Source organism: Papio anubis, chromosome 1 (genome assembly GCF_008728515.1).
Source record: "Papio anubis isolate 15944 chromosome 1, Panubis1.0, whole genome shotgun sequence".
In the NCBI taxonomy this organism is placed as follows: domain Eukaryota; kingdom Metazoa; phylum Chordata; class Mammalia; order Primates; family Cercopithecidae; genus Papio; species Papio anubis.
In genome coordinates, this window is record NC_044976.1 from 60572472 (window position 1) to 60587097 (window position 14626).

Below are 14626 nucleotides of genomic sequence, written 5' to 3' on the forward strand. Positions count from 1 at the left end.
ACAGGCGTTAGCCACCACGCCTGGACTGGGGAGGGGTATTTTAGAGTGAAACAGGGGAAGTGACCTTGGGTCTGATAAAGAAATGAGTCCTAACTATAGTGTGGGTTAGGACCCTTTTGCAGTCTGGTGCTATTAGCAGAACCCACAGTTTCGTAATCACTAGAAACCACGTTTTATTTCACATAACAGTTGTTGCAAGTTTTGCACTCACTACTTCAAGATTAAAGGGTAGGACCGGCGTGGTGGCTCACACCTGTAATCCCAGCACTTTGGGAGGTTGAGGAGGGCAGATCACTTAAGGTCTGGAGTTTGAGACCAGTCTGGCCAACATGGTGAAACCCCATCTCTACTAAAAAATACAAAAATTAGCCGGGCGTGGTGGCACGCTCCTGTAGTCCCAGCTACTTGGGAGGCTGAGGCAGGAGAATCGCTTGAACCTGGGAAGCGGGAGTTGCAGTGAGCTGAGATTGTGCCACTGCACTCCAGACTGGGTGACACTGAGACTCCATCTCAAAAACAAAACAAAACCCTGTAAATTACTTCAATGCCCACTGCTGAGGGAATTACTTACTGAACCAAAATATGTTCAATATGTTCAAAATATGGCATGTCACACGTAGAAAAGTGAGGTGTGCACATGTAACTGGAAGATTACAAATGGCCTATTGAAAAGGAAAAATAATGTTAAAAGTATAAAGCTATTAAAAAAAAAATTAAATGTCCCCTGACCTAAGGAAGGAGACATACCAACTAGAATTCGAAGTTGGCATTCTCCTTTATTGTCCTCCTATGCACCCATAAAAATGAGGCACTTTAGCTTGGTATGGTGGCATGCCTGTAATACCAGCTCCTTAGGATAAGACTGAGGTGAGAGGATCACTTGGTCCCAGGAGTTTGTGACTGATGCGAACAGTGATCATGCCACTGCTTGTCACGCTGGGTGAGAGTGAGACCTCAAAAAAAAAAAAAAAAAAAAAAAGCAAAAACACAAAAGAAAAGTCACCTGTACATTGTGAGAGATACCACACCAAACTTTGGGTGGCCTCAGAGGTCAGATTATAGAGACTGAGGTGAGGGAATATTAATTTTTCTTATATAAAAGAAAGAAAAAGTAAAAGAGAAGTCCATAATCCCCCGGCAAATTCAGAAAAACACACACACCAACCCCCCAATAACAGGCTGCCAGTGTTGGAAAGGTAATTCACCACAAAGGAAATGCAAGCAGATAAACATATGAAAAGATGGCAGTCACAAGCCAAGGCAATGCAAATCAACAAGCTTTTTTCCATCCCTAAAATTAAAGGAAAAGTTTATTCTCCCTTCCAACCCCCAGTCCCTTGAGGGAAGTGCTAAACATTTTTTGCCTTCCCAACCGGTGTTCTCCTATATTGCATACTTTTGGAGTAACCTCCTTAAAATATAAAGCAGAACTTGTGAGTACACTGATGAAAATCTCCCAAGTCTCCCTAATCACTTTCTTTTTCTTTTTTTTTTTTTTCTGACAGGGTCTTGCTCTGCCTCCCAAGCTGGAGTGCAGTGATGCAATCCTAGCTCACAGTAACCTTGAACTCCTGGGCTCAAGTAATCCCCCCACCTCAGCCCCCCAAGTAGCTCAGACTGCAGGCAGAAGCCAGGACGCCTGGTCCCTGAGCCCTTTTGATGGCTACCATCCAGCCCTGAGGCAAAATTTGCTAAATTTGTACCAGCCTCTGCTTTCTTCTTAATCAGGGATTCTGAACCCAGACTGCCTGGGTAGTGCCTGGCTAGAATTCAGAGTATGTGATATCTTGGATGTGAAAAAGGTCACGTGTATTTATTGTTATTAAACGCTAATTATAATTTAGCCTTCAGCATTTGAGGCCAGGAGCAGTAATGCTTGTAATCTCAGCACTTAGGGAGGCCTAGGCGGGTGGATCACCTGAGGTCAGGAGTTTGAAACCAGCCTGGCCAACACGGTGAAACCCCATCTCTACTAAAAATACAGAACTTAGCTGGGCATGCTGGCGTGTGCCTGTAGTCCTCAACCCAGGAGGCTGAGGTGGAAGAATCGCTTGAACCCAGGAGGTAGGGTTTGCAGTAAGCCGAGATTGTGCCACTGCACTCCAGCCTAGTCGACAGAGTGAGACTCTGTCTCAAAAAAAAGGAAAAAAAAAAGTAGCATTTGATACAGTTAATGACAAATAATAAATCCCACTGCACCGGGCTGTAATTTTCAGTTTTAAGCCAGGCATGGTGGTGTGTGCCTGTATTCCCAGCTACTCAGGAGGCTGAGAAAGGAGTTTGAGTGTAGCCTGGGCAACATGGCAAGACCCTGTCTCTTTTTAAAAAGTTAATTAATTTCCAGTTTCTCATTGCACCTATCATGTACTATAGAGTGACTCTTGGAAAACACATTACCCAAAAAAGGTAGTGTTACATAATAGGGCACCGGCCAGATTAATTACTGAAAAGGTCTAAAAATCCCCAGGGTCACTATGAATGTGACCAGAGTGGATATTTGCCCCTGCACTGGCTGTGATCAGGATGTTCAAACACTGGAATGTGTTTTGATATGCATTCTCCTGACTAATATAATTGACCAATCTTTTTGTGTTTACTGTACATACGGTTTTTGTATATGTGTTTAAGAATGGGATTGTACTCTGTATATTTTCTGCACCGTTTTTTTCCTTCTAACGTACCAAAGACATCCTTAACCAATGTGTATGATTCTAATATACTCTATTAGGTAAAGTATAATTTTTATATGTACATTAAACATATTGTATGCACCATATAGAGTATATATATGATAACATATGGTGTGTATATATAACATAATGTATATTATTATTATTTGAAATGGAGTTTCACGCTTGTTGCCCAGGCTGGAGTGCAATGGCGTGGTCTCAGCTCGCTGCAACCTCCACCTCCGGCATTCAAGCAATTGTCCTGCCTCAACCTCCCAAGTAGCTGGGATGACAGGCGCCCACCACCACGCCTGGCTAATTTTTGTATTTTTAGTGGAGACGGGATTTCATTTTGGCCAGGCTGGTCTCGAACTCCTGACCTCAGGTGATCCACCCACCTTGGCCTCCCAAAGTGCTAGAATTAACATACGTGAGCCACTGTGCCTGGCCATAATGTATATTTTATAAATTAATGTATTATATGTACTTATATATATCTATTATATATAATCGCATTGTGTACATAAACCATCATTTGTTCAATCCTTCTCTTTTAAGGACATTGTTTTCTAATTTGTTTTAGTTTATCAATTTTATTTTAGTTTTAGTTTTAGTTTTTTTTTGAGATGGAGTCTTGCTCGCTCTGTTGCCTAGGCTGTAGTGCAGTGGCATTAACCCTAATTCAACCTCTGCCTCCCAGGGTCGAGTGATTCTCCTGTCTCAGCCTCTGGAGTAGCTGGGATTACAGACGCCCGCCATCATGCCCAGCTAATTTTTGTATTCTTAGTAGAGACAGGGTTTCACCGTGTTGGCCAGGCTAGTCACCATGTTGGCCAGGCTGGTCTGGAACTCCTGACCTCAGGTGATCTGCCCTCCTCAACCTCCCAAAGTGTTGGGATTACAGGCATAAGCCACCGCAACCGGCCTCAAGTTCACTTATTGTAGCGTTTATTGGACACAATAAAGGCACAATTGTTATCAAAAGAATTTGTCTGCATGTGAACATGTTACCCTTGTTTTCAGCTTTCTGTTTCATCTTGGCAAGTCAAGTAGAAGTCTGTTTCACCAGGGAGAGCTCAGTGGTTTTCCTTAAGGATTTTCAGTTTGAAAAAAAATTTAGAAGCATTATCAGGCCAGGCCCGGTGCCACTGCATTCCAACCTCAGCGAGTGAGACCCTGCATCAAAAAAAAAAAAAAAAAAAGCATTGGAGCATTTTCTTTTTTTTTTTTTTTTTTTTTCCCCCGGCTCTGTCGCCCAGGCTGGAGTGCAGTGGCGACATCTGGGCTCACTGCAAGCTCCACCTCCCAGGTTCATGCCATTCTCCTGCCTCAGCCTCCCAAGTAGCTGGGACTATAGGCGCCCGCCACCGCGCCCAGCTAATTTTTTGTATTTTTTTAGTGGAGACAGGGTTTCACCATGTTAGCCAGGATGGTCTCAATCTCCCGACCTCGTGTTCCACCCACCTCGGCCTCCCAAAGTGCTGGGATTACAGGCGTGAGCCACCACGCCTGGCCAGTAGCATTTTCAAACATCAGTGAAAGAACTCATCATCCAGATTCAAAAACAAGTATTTTTCCCCATTTGCTTAATCTCCCTTTTTTCTTATTTATTTGTTTGCTGTGTTTTAAAGTAAATCCCAGACATCATACCATTTCACCTGTAAAAACTTCAGTATGTAGTTTTTATAAAATAAGGACACTTTCTTAACTAAATACAGTATTGTTACAGTTAATAAAATATATATTCCTCAATATCATTTAATAATCAGTCCATATTCAATACTCCCTGCATTTTATAGTTGATTCATTCAAATAGAGATCCAAAATAGGGGGAGCATACACTGCATCTAGTGAATTCCCTTAGTCTTCTGAATGAGAGTGGGCCCCTTTATTCCTGTTGAAGTCCTGTATAATTCCTACAGACCTATCCTGTGGACTACTCGGTTGCTTTCTCAGTCCTTGATTAGATTCAGATACTACTGTTGCTTGGTTTTTAAAATTTAATTAAGAGGATGAGGCTGGGTGAGGTGGCTCACACCTGTAATCCCAGCACTTTGGGAGGCCTAGGTGGGCGGATCACCTGAGGTCGGGAGTTTGAGACCAGCCTAACCAACATGGAAAAACCTCGTCTCTACTTAAAAGTACAAAATTAGCTGGGCGTGGTGGCGCATGCCTGTAATCCCAGCTACTTGGGAGACTGAGGCACGAGAATCTTGAACCTGGGAGGCGGAGGTTGCAGTGAGCCAAGATCACGCCATTGCACTCTAGCCTTGGCAACAAGAGTGAAACTTCATCTCAAAAAAAAGGGGGATTAAGTGTGTAACTAATACTGATTCCTTCTCTTTTTTAGTAATCATTTACATGTTTCTTCTTTTAACCTTTTCTCTGGTGTAATCAAGATTTTCTGTATACATTTGTCCCCCTTACCTCCTGTTGCTCATATTTTGGAAGTTATTTTGTGATAGATAAGTGCCATGTTTTTAAAACAATTTTTTATAACTATCATGCTTTTTTTTTCTTTTTTTTTAGCTGTTCATTTATAATTTTTTATTTTTTATTTTTTTTGAGACAGAGGCTCACTCTGTATGTAGCCCAGAGGCATGAGCTGGGCTCATTGCAACTTCCACATCCTGGGTTGAATTTTTTTTTTATTTTTTGAGACAGTGTCTTGGTCTTTTGCTCTTGTCACACAGGCTGGAGTGCAACCGCACAATCTCAGCTCACTGCAACCTCCACCTCCTGGCTTCAACTGATTCCCCTGCCTCAGCTTCCCAAGCAGCTGGGACTACAGGAACCCACCACCACGCTCAGCTAAATTTGTATTTTTAGTAGAGATGGGGTTTCACCGTGTTGGCCAGGCTAGTCACGAACTGCTGACCTCAGGTGATCCGCCCACCTCAGCCTCCCAAAGTGCTGGGATTACAGGTATGAGCCACCTCACCTGGCATAATTTGTTTTTTTAAAAAAACTAGAGATGAGGTCTCACTATATTGCTGAGGCTGGTCTCAAACTCCTGGGCTCAAGCAATCACCTCGGCCACCCAAAGTGCTGGGATTACAGGTGTGAGCCACTGCGCTTGGCCTGTTTTAAATTTTTATGGTTACATAGTAGATGTATTTATTTATTTTCATACAGACATGCAATGTGTAATAATCACATCAGGGTAAATGGGGGTATCCTATCCACCGCCTCAAACATTTATCATTTCTTCTTGTTAAAAACATTCCAATTATTCTCTTTACATATACAATAAGCTATTGTTGAGTGTAGGTACCCTGTTGTGCTACCAAATACTAGATCATTTTTGTACCCATTAACCATCATCCGTATTCCCTGCACCCATCCACCTACTACCCTGCCCAGCCTCTGGTAACCATCATTCTACTCTCTTTTTTTTGAGACAGGGTCTCACTCTATCACACAGTACGGTGGCGTGATCTTGGCTCACTGCAACCTCCACCTCCCGGGTTCAAGCAGTTCTTATGCCTCAGCCTCCTGAGTAGCTGGGACTACAGGTGCGTGCCACCAAGTCCGGCTAATTTTTGTTTTTGTTTTTGTTTTTTCTTTTGAGATGGAGTCTCGCTGTGACGCTCAGGCCAGAATGGAGTGGCACGATCTAGGCTCACTGCAAGCTCTGCCTCCCAGGTTCATGCCGTTCTCCTGCCTCAGCCTCCCAAGTAGCTGGGACTACAAGTGCCCGCCACCATGCCCAGCTAATTTTTTGTTTATATTTTTAGTAAAGATGGGGTTTCACCGTATTAGCCAGGATGGTCTCTATCTTCTGACCTTGTGATCTGCCTGCGTCAGCTTCCCAGAGTGTTGGGATTACAGGCGTAAGCCATGGCGCCTAGCCTCTGCTAATTTTTGTATTTTTAGTAGAGATGAGGTTTCGCCATGTCGGCCAGGCTGGTCTCGAAGTCCTGACTTCAGGTGATCCACCTGCCTTGGCCTCCCAAAGTGCTGGGATTCTAGATGTCAGCCGCTGTGCCTGACCTTTTTTCACTCTTCTCTAGAAGAGTTTGGGCACAACTATGGTAAGAGTCGCTTCTAAATTTTCTGATTTAATTATGAAAGTTGAATGGTGCTCCCATTTTTCAACCATGCTTTATCTGTAGTTGTGCCCCCTTTTTGTTCATAGTGTTCCTTATTTGTATTTTGGTTTTGTTAATTCTCTATAAATTTCTCTTTTTCATTTCTTTGATTTGTGCACATCTCTTGGTTTCTTGGGTAGATTTTGCCCTTAATCTGGTAATTTAACTTTAATTTTTATTCTTTTCTAGAAAATTCTAACATTTTAAGTCGATACATTTTCCTCAAAGCACCACTTCAGCTACATTCCCCAAGTTTTGATAGGTAATTATCATTTTGATTTAGTATTTTAAGTTTCTCCATTAGTTTGATTAGTCATTGTAAAATTTAAATAACTTTAACCTTTAGTATTTAAACATTAAACATAGAAGTTTTAAATTTAATTTATCTTTTAATTTTATGCTATCATTATTTTTCCTGGTTCAGTTTTTACTGCAATGAAAAATTTCTGAAATTATTTTTTAGAAACAGGGTCTCACTATGTTGTGCAGGCTGATGTTGAACTTCTGGGCTCAAGTAATCACTCCACCTCAACCTCCCAGAGTGCTAGGATTACAAGTGTGACACCGTGCCCTGCTTGAAATTCTTGGTTGGGTGCTCAGCACATATCTTTTGCCCTGACATGAATGACATTTTAGCTGCTTATATATAGATTCTTACTTTGAAGGGGAGGGGACAGGGTCTCACACTGTCACCCAGGCTGGAGTGCAGTGGCGCAGTGTCAGCTCACTGCATCCTCTGCCTCCCTCAGGCTCAAGTGATCCTCTTACCTCAGCCTCAGTTATTGCTGGGACTACAGGTGCACACCACCACACCAGGCTAATTTTTTTATATTTTTGTAGAGACAGAGTTTCACCATGTTATCTAGGCAGGTCTTAATCTCTTAAGCTCAAGTGATTCACCTGCCTTCACCAAGGAAGCCTTTCTAGATTGCCCTGTACTCTAAAAAACAATATTCTTGGCTGGGCACGGTGGCTCACGCTTGTAATCCCAGCACTTTGGGAGGCCGAGGGAAGTGGATCACGAGGTCAGGAGTTTGAGGCCAGCCTGGCCAACATGGTGAAACTCTTGAGCCTTCGAAGTAGTTGGGACCACAGGCGTGTGCCACTATGCCCAGCTAATTTTTATGTTTTTTGTAAAGAAGGCCTCCCTATGTTGCCCAGGCTGGTCTTGAATTCCTTGGGTCAAGTGATCCTCCCACCTCAGCCTTTATAAAAGTGCTGGGATTACACCCGTGAGCCACCATGCTTGGCCAAGAAAGTAATTTTGAATTGACTTGATAACTGGTTTTCAGAAAAAGTCTTAATAATCTCTGCAATTCAAAAGGGACACCTGTTTCTCAATTTTCTGTAAGATTCCATTCAAGTTAGCTGAGACTTGGATGATTTGGTATGATACATATGTTGATTTTTTAAAGAATAACATCTATTTTCTTGTAATTGCATTATAGAGAACATAGACAACAAAGCTAATAGTATGGCAAATCAGACAGCTTCATTCTTAGTTATCTGCTCTTTGGTTAATTTATTGCATTCAAATATTTATGTAAAGGGAGTTTTTATGATAATCTATAAATTATGAATTCTAATTTTTTTCTGGTCTTAGTTTACAGATACCCATTTTGTTAGTGAACCTTTTATTAATTTATTATGGAGTGCACCCAGCATAGTTTTCTTAACTAAGCTCATATTCTTACAAAGTTTTTCAAGAGAATTCTTCAGTAAGTAATTTTTCATTTCTTTGTATTTCAGATTGACATATTTTAAGATTTTTTAATTTCTGAGGTCTAGCCGACCTGTAAGAACAAAATCATTCTGCAGGAATTAAAAACAGAATCCAGTCTTGACAACATATCCACAATGTCTGATGTATCTAGTAGTGTACAGTCAAAATTTGCTAGACTTGCAAAGAAACAGGAAAATATCACCTATATGAAAAGAAAGCAGTTAACAGAAACTGAAAAGGACATAGCTCCAGTGTTAGATGTAAACTGCAAGGACGTATCGGCAATTGTTATGAATAAGTTTAAGGTCTTAATGGAAATTCAAGACCTGATGTTTGAGGAGATGAGGGAAACTCTTAAAAGTGACCTAAAGGCAATTTTAGGAGGAAAAACTACAATACCTGAGGTAAAGAATTCAGAGAACTCCAGTAGTAGGACAGAGTTTCAACAAATAATCAATTTAGCATTACAAAAAACAGGGATGGTAGGGAAAACGGAAGGAGAAAACTCTAAAGTAGGTGATGATATTGAGAATTTAACCTTTAAAGTCAAAGAAGTAAATGAGCTGAGCAGTAAATTAGACAGCGCTAATGAATACAATAGGAAGGAAGGTAAGAAATTACCCCAGAATGAATCACAAAGTTACGAAGTCCTGGGAAGTATGGAAGAAACCTTACGCAATGTAGATGACAGACATGGAAATCACAATGTCCATTTAGACATTACAGAAGGAGAGAGAAGGAAGGATGGAGAGGATGAATTTGTCAAAGACATGGGAGAGGAAAAAAAATTTCAGAAATTCAAGAATAAAGAGGACATTTTAAAAGCCTCCAGAGAAGAAAAAGTGTTGATGGATGAAGGAGCAGTACTTACCCTGGCTGCCAACCTTTCATCAGCAACGCTGAATATTAGTAAGCAATGGAGTGATGTCTTCAACATTCTGAGAGAACATGATTTTGAACCTAAATTTCTGTGCAAAGTTAAATTGGCATTTAAATGTGATGGTGAAATAAAGACATTTTCAGATCTGCAAAGCCTTAGAAAATTTGCCAGCCAAAAATCTTCTATGAAAGAATTATTGAAAGATGTACTCCCACAAAAGGAAGAAATAAGTGGAGGAGGAAGAAGATCTGGAACTCAAGAAAAAAGGGTAAGCATACAAATAGATAAAGCTTATGTATAAATGTAATAGTTGGCACGGTTATTTCGAAGGATAAATCAATGTTTTTTTTTTTTTTCTTGAGATGGAGTTTCACTCTTGTTGGCCAGGCAGGAGTGCAATGGCCTGATCTTGGCTCACCACAAACCCATCTCCCAGGTTCAAGTGATTCTCCTGTCTCAGCCTCCCGAGTAGCTCGGATTACAGGCTTGTGCCACCATGCCCAGATAATTTTGTATTTTCAGTAGAGACGGGTTTCTCTATGATGGTGAGGCTAGTCTCAAACCAAACTCCCGACGTCAGGTGATTCACCCACGTTGGCCACCTGACATGCTGGAATTACAGGTGTGAGCCACTGCACCCGGCCAGATAAATCAATTAAAGAAAAATGATTCCTTAAAAGTAAAAGCATAATACTAAAAGTAATGATTTAAAGGGCACTTTTTTTTTCTGTGAAGGTTTTATTATGTGCCGAGGGCAAGGGGGCCTCAGTCGTTCTTGGCAGCTGGTTTAATCATGGTGGCCAAGATGGTGCTCAGCTCCTCTCCCTCTTGGTGTGGATGTGTGACCTCAGCCTTTTCTTGATGAACTTGAGGGCCTCTTTCATCAGGCCCTCACCATCACACCATGGATGGTGTGATGCTCCTACCTGGCGAAGCAGCACATCTCTCAGATCATGTCCCACACTAACTTGGTGTGTTTGGTCAGATGGCTGGAGCAGCAGCTGTACCTGGGCTTTTGGTCATGTTCTTGATCACCTTGTTGCCCTTGCTGAGGCCCAAAGCCTTGGGGTCACACAGAGTTGTGGCTGCTGTTCTCCAATGGCTGCTGTGCTGGAAGGTGCTTTTTTTTTTTTTGGAGATGAAGTCTTGCTCTGTTTCCCTGGTGGGGGTGCGGTGGCTCAATCTGGGCTCACTGCACCCTCTACCTCCCAGGCTCAAGTGATCCTCCTACTCCAGCCTCCCGATAGCTGGGACCACATGCATGCACCACCACGCCCAGCTAATTTTTGTACTTTTTGTAGAGACAAGGTTTTGCCACGTTGCCCATGCTGGTCTCAAACTCCTGGGCTCAAGCAGTCTACATGCCTTGACCTCCCAAAGTGCTGGAATTACAAGTGTGAGCCACCATGCCCAGCCAAGGTCTAGATTTGTAAGCCAATATTTTTTACGTGTTTCCAAATGAACGCTTCTCCTCTGCCTTTCCCACATTTCCAAGTTTAACCTCTGCAAAGTGAGAATCCAGAAGGAGAAGGTACACTGGAATCAACAAAATTTTTGAGGCAGTCTTGCTCTACTGCCCAGGCGCTGGAGTGCAGTGGCGGATCTCAGCTCACGCAAGCTCCGCCTCCCGGGTTCCGCCATTCTCCTGCCTCACAGCCTCGAGTAGTTGGGACTACGAGGCCTGCAGCGCCCGAGCTAGTTTTGTATTTTTTAGTAGAGGCGAGGTTTCACGTGTTAGCCAAGGATGGTCGATCTCCTGACCTTGTGATCCACCCGTCTCGGCCTCCCAAAGTGCTGGGATTACAGGCTTGAGCCACCGCGCCCGGCCGAATCAACAAATTATTTAAAAATCAGTATTTAATTCCAGAGATTAGCTGCTTCTAGTGTTTACACAGATGAGGCACCTAACCTGTCCTGGTGGGTTTGGGAAGACTGAAAAGCTCAATGGCAGACTAAGGGCTTCAAGGAATATTAGGAGCCAACATTTATATTGCAGACATCATCAGAAGCTCAGTACCTTGCTTACTTTATATTACAACAATCCTGGGGTGATGCTGTCATTAGACCCTGCTTTATAAGGAAAAGTGAGGCACTAGTAGCAAATGTGGCAATTGGGCCAGGGTTTGAATAGTTTTGAACTGAGCTTGTTGTATTCCTAACCAAAGCCTGCTTGTCTTTAAAGTCATAAGGCTATAGTGTAAACTGCAATTGGGGTCTTTTTTTAAAAAAATTTTTTATTAAATTTGTTGTTATCTGTGGGGAAAGGTAAATGTGAGCTTGGCGTTTTTGTTTGTGTGTGCTTATCATCTTCCTAAAGCAGATTGTAAACTTTAGCCAGATTACAATGCCTATTTACCATAGGACTCATATGTAATAAGCAGACAATTCATTAAAACAGGTAATTACTGAGAATCAGTCACATACACAGCAGTAAATGTTGCGGGATCTAGAAGGAAGAAAGTAGACGTTATGACCTCATATAATTTGTTCCGAGATTACACAAGAAATGACAAATATCTTGAGATGATCTTAGGGAAACTTGACTTGTTTAGGGACCTAGGCCTTCAAGAACAATTAATATTTAAGCAGTTTTTCAGATATGTTCCCATTGTCAGAATGGAAGCCATATTAAAATTAGTGAATTGAAGTTTTAATTCTTTAAAATAAATGATTTAAATAAATAACTCTTCTTTTTCTTTGTTTAACTTTAGGGTAAAACCCTAATAGACTCAAAGCATAGAGCTGGAGAAATGACCAGTGATGGATTGAGCTTTCTATTTCTTAAAGAAGTGAAAGTTGCTAAGCCAGAGGAGATGAACAACTTAGAGACTCAAGAGGAAGAGTTTTCTGAGCTAGAGGAGCTGGATGAAGAGGCCTCAGGGATGGAGGATGATAGAGAAGATACCTCAGGGCTGGAGGAAGAGGAAGAGGCCTCAAGGATGGAGGAGGAAGAGGCCTCAGGGATGGAAGAGGAGGAGGAAGAGGCCTCAGGGCTGGAGGAGGAAGAAGAAGAAGAAGAGGCCTCAGGGCTGGAGGAGGAAGAAGCCTCAGAGGAGGAGGAGGAACAGACTTCAGAACAGGACTCAACCTTTCAGGGTCATACTTTGGTAGATGCAAAGCATGAAGTTGAGATAATCAGTGATGGCATGGAAACTATTTTCATTGACTCCATAGAGGATTCTGAACCAGAGGAGGAAGAGGAAGGAAAGGACTCTGAAATAGGAAAGGTAAAGACTACCTCCCTGCCTGAGAAAAAAGAAGCCTCATGTAGACAAAAAGAAATTCCCTTTAGTTATTTGGTTGGGGACTCTGGGAAGAAAAAGTTGGTGAAACACCAGGCGGTACACAAAACCCAGGAGGAACAGGAAGCAGCTGTGCCCACGAGTCAAGGAACTGGCACACCCTCTCTGACCTTATGTTTGGCCTCTCCCTCAGAGTCACTAGAGATAGGTTATGATGAGCATAAAAAGCATTCACATACAAATTTGAGTATTTCAACAGGAGTCACCAAACTTAAGAAAACAGAAGAAAAGAAACACAGAACTCTGCACACAGAAGAACTAACATCTAAAGAAGCAGACTTAACACAGGAAACAGAAGAAAACTTGAGAAGTAGTGTGATTAATAGCATCAGAGAGATAAAAGAGGAGATTGGAAATCTGAAAAGTTCCCATCCAGGTGTCTTGGAAATTAAAAATTCAGTAGATGATCTAAGTAGCAGAATGGACATACTTGAAGAAAGAATAGATAGTCTAGAAGATCAAATTGAAGAATTCTCTAAGGATACAGTGCAAATGACCAAACAGATGATTAATAAAGAAAGGCAAAGAGAGATAGAGGATAGATCCAGAAGTTGCAATATTCGTTTGATAGGAATTCCAGAAAAAGAGAATAATGAGAATGGGGCAGAGGACATAATTAAGGAAATAATTGATGAAAACTTTGCAGAACTAAAGAAAGGTTCAAGTCTTGAGATTGTCAGTGCTTGCCGAGTGCCTAGTAAGATTGATGAAAAGAGACTGACTCCTAGACACATCTTGGTAAAATTTTGGAATTCTAATGATAAAGAGAAAATAATAAGGGCTTCTAGAGAGAGAAGAGAAATAACCTACCAAGGAACAAGAATCAGGTTGACGGCAGACCTATCACTGGACACACTGGATGCTAGAAGTAAATGGAGCAATGTCTTTAAAGTTCTGCTGGCAAAAGGCTTTAATCCTAGAATCCTATATCCAGCCAAAATGGCATTTGATTTTAGGGGTAAAACAAAGGTATTTCTTGATGTTGAAGAGTTTAGAGATTATGTTTCGCATATGCCCACCTTGAGAGAATTACTGGAAGATAATGTGCTTTAGCACTCTAGGGTGGCTAGAAACAATATGCTTTCCTCCCCCAGCACACATCCAAAAATCAAGTAAAACTGGAAAATACACTTCTACCCAGAAGGATGGACAGCTAATAGCATACTTGGGGATGGAGGAGCAAGGAATATTACAGATTTACCTAGATGTTAATAAAGGGTGTGTTTAAAAAAGGCTGGTCTGAATGTAGAGTTATTTCAGTTGATTGTTCAGTCAGATAGAATTCCTTGTTCTACCTCCCCCACCCACCTCTCTACTGCAGTTGACTAGTCTTTTTAGAACTTATATTGTCCTAGCTTGTCTAAGAGTAAACTTCCTATATTATTGGGGGAGGGCCACACCTGTCAAGACAACCCATCAATGTAGTAGGAAAACAGGAGGGGACAGTAACAAAAGCACAGGAGTTCAAGGCCTCCTGGGCAATGTGGTGAAACTACAAAAAAAAGGGAAGAAATGATACTTCACAAATTTGTATCATTTGTCATGATGTGATATTTGAATATTTTAAATCTTTTTCCCTTGAATACTGTATGCTATGTTTGCTTATTTAAAAATTTTCGATTACACATTTTCTGAAGTACTTTGTCATACATAAATAGCTTTTACATTTTATTGTGTAAACCCATTCCTGGAGAGATGAAATCTCTTCCCTAGCGTGACACTATAAGGTTTTCAGTTTATTTAAGAATGAAATGAATCGGCTGGGTGCTGTGGCTCACAGCTGTAACCCAAGCACTTAGGAAGGCTGAGGTAGGCATATCTCGAGAACAAGACCATCATGGTCAACATGGTGTAACCATGTCTCTACTAAAAATACAAAGTTAACTGGGTGTGATGGTGCTTGCCTGTAGTCCCAGCTGCTTGAGAGGCTGAGGCAGGAGAATCCCTTGAACCTGGGAGGC

General features: G+C 41.7%; 1 protein-coding gene across 1 annotated transcript; it reads left to right on the top strand.

The window, feature by feature from the left end:
- The first annotated feature begins 7977 nt into the window (after window positions 1–7977).
- Window positions 7978–13897, top strand: L1TD1 (LINE1 type transposase domain containing 1). The gene is made up of 2 exons (XM_021942315.2): window positions 7978–9631; window positions 12075–13897. Exons 1-2 carry the CDS (start codon window positions 8618–8620, stop codon window positions 13716–13718), a joined length of 2658 nt encoding a protein of 885 aa, XP_021798007.2. The 5' UTR covers window positions 7978–8617; the 3' UTR covers window positions 13719–13897.
- Window positions 13898–14626: the final 729 nt, after the last annotated feature.

Excerpts from the sequence above, each read along its gene's own strand:
- L1TD1 (XM_021942315.2), top strand. The coding sequence starts at position 8,618 with ATGTCTGATGTATCTAGTAGTGTACAGTCAAAATTTGCTAGACTTGCA. Across the intron at positions 9,632-12,074 it reads CTGGAACTCAAGAAAAAAGG|GGTAAAACCCTAATAGACTC; the intron begins GTAAGCATACAA and ends GTTTAACTTTAG.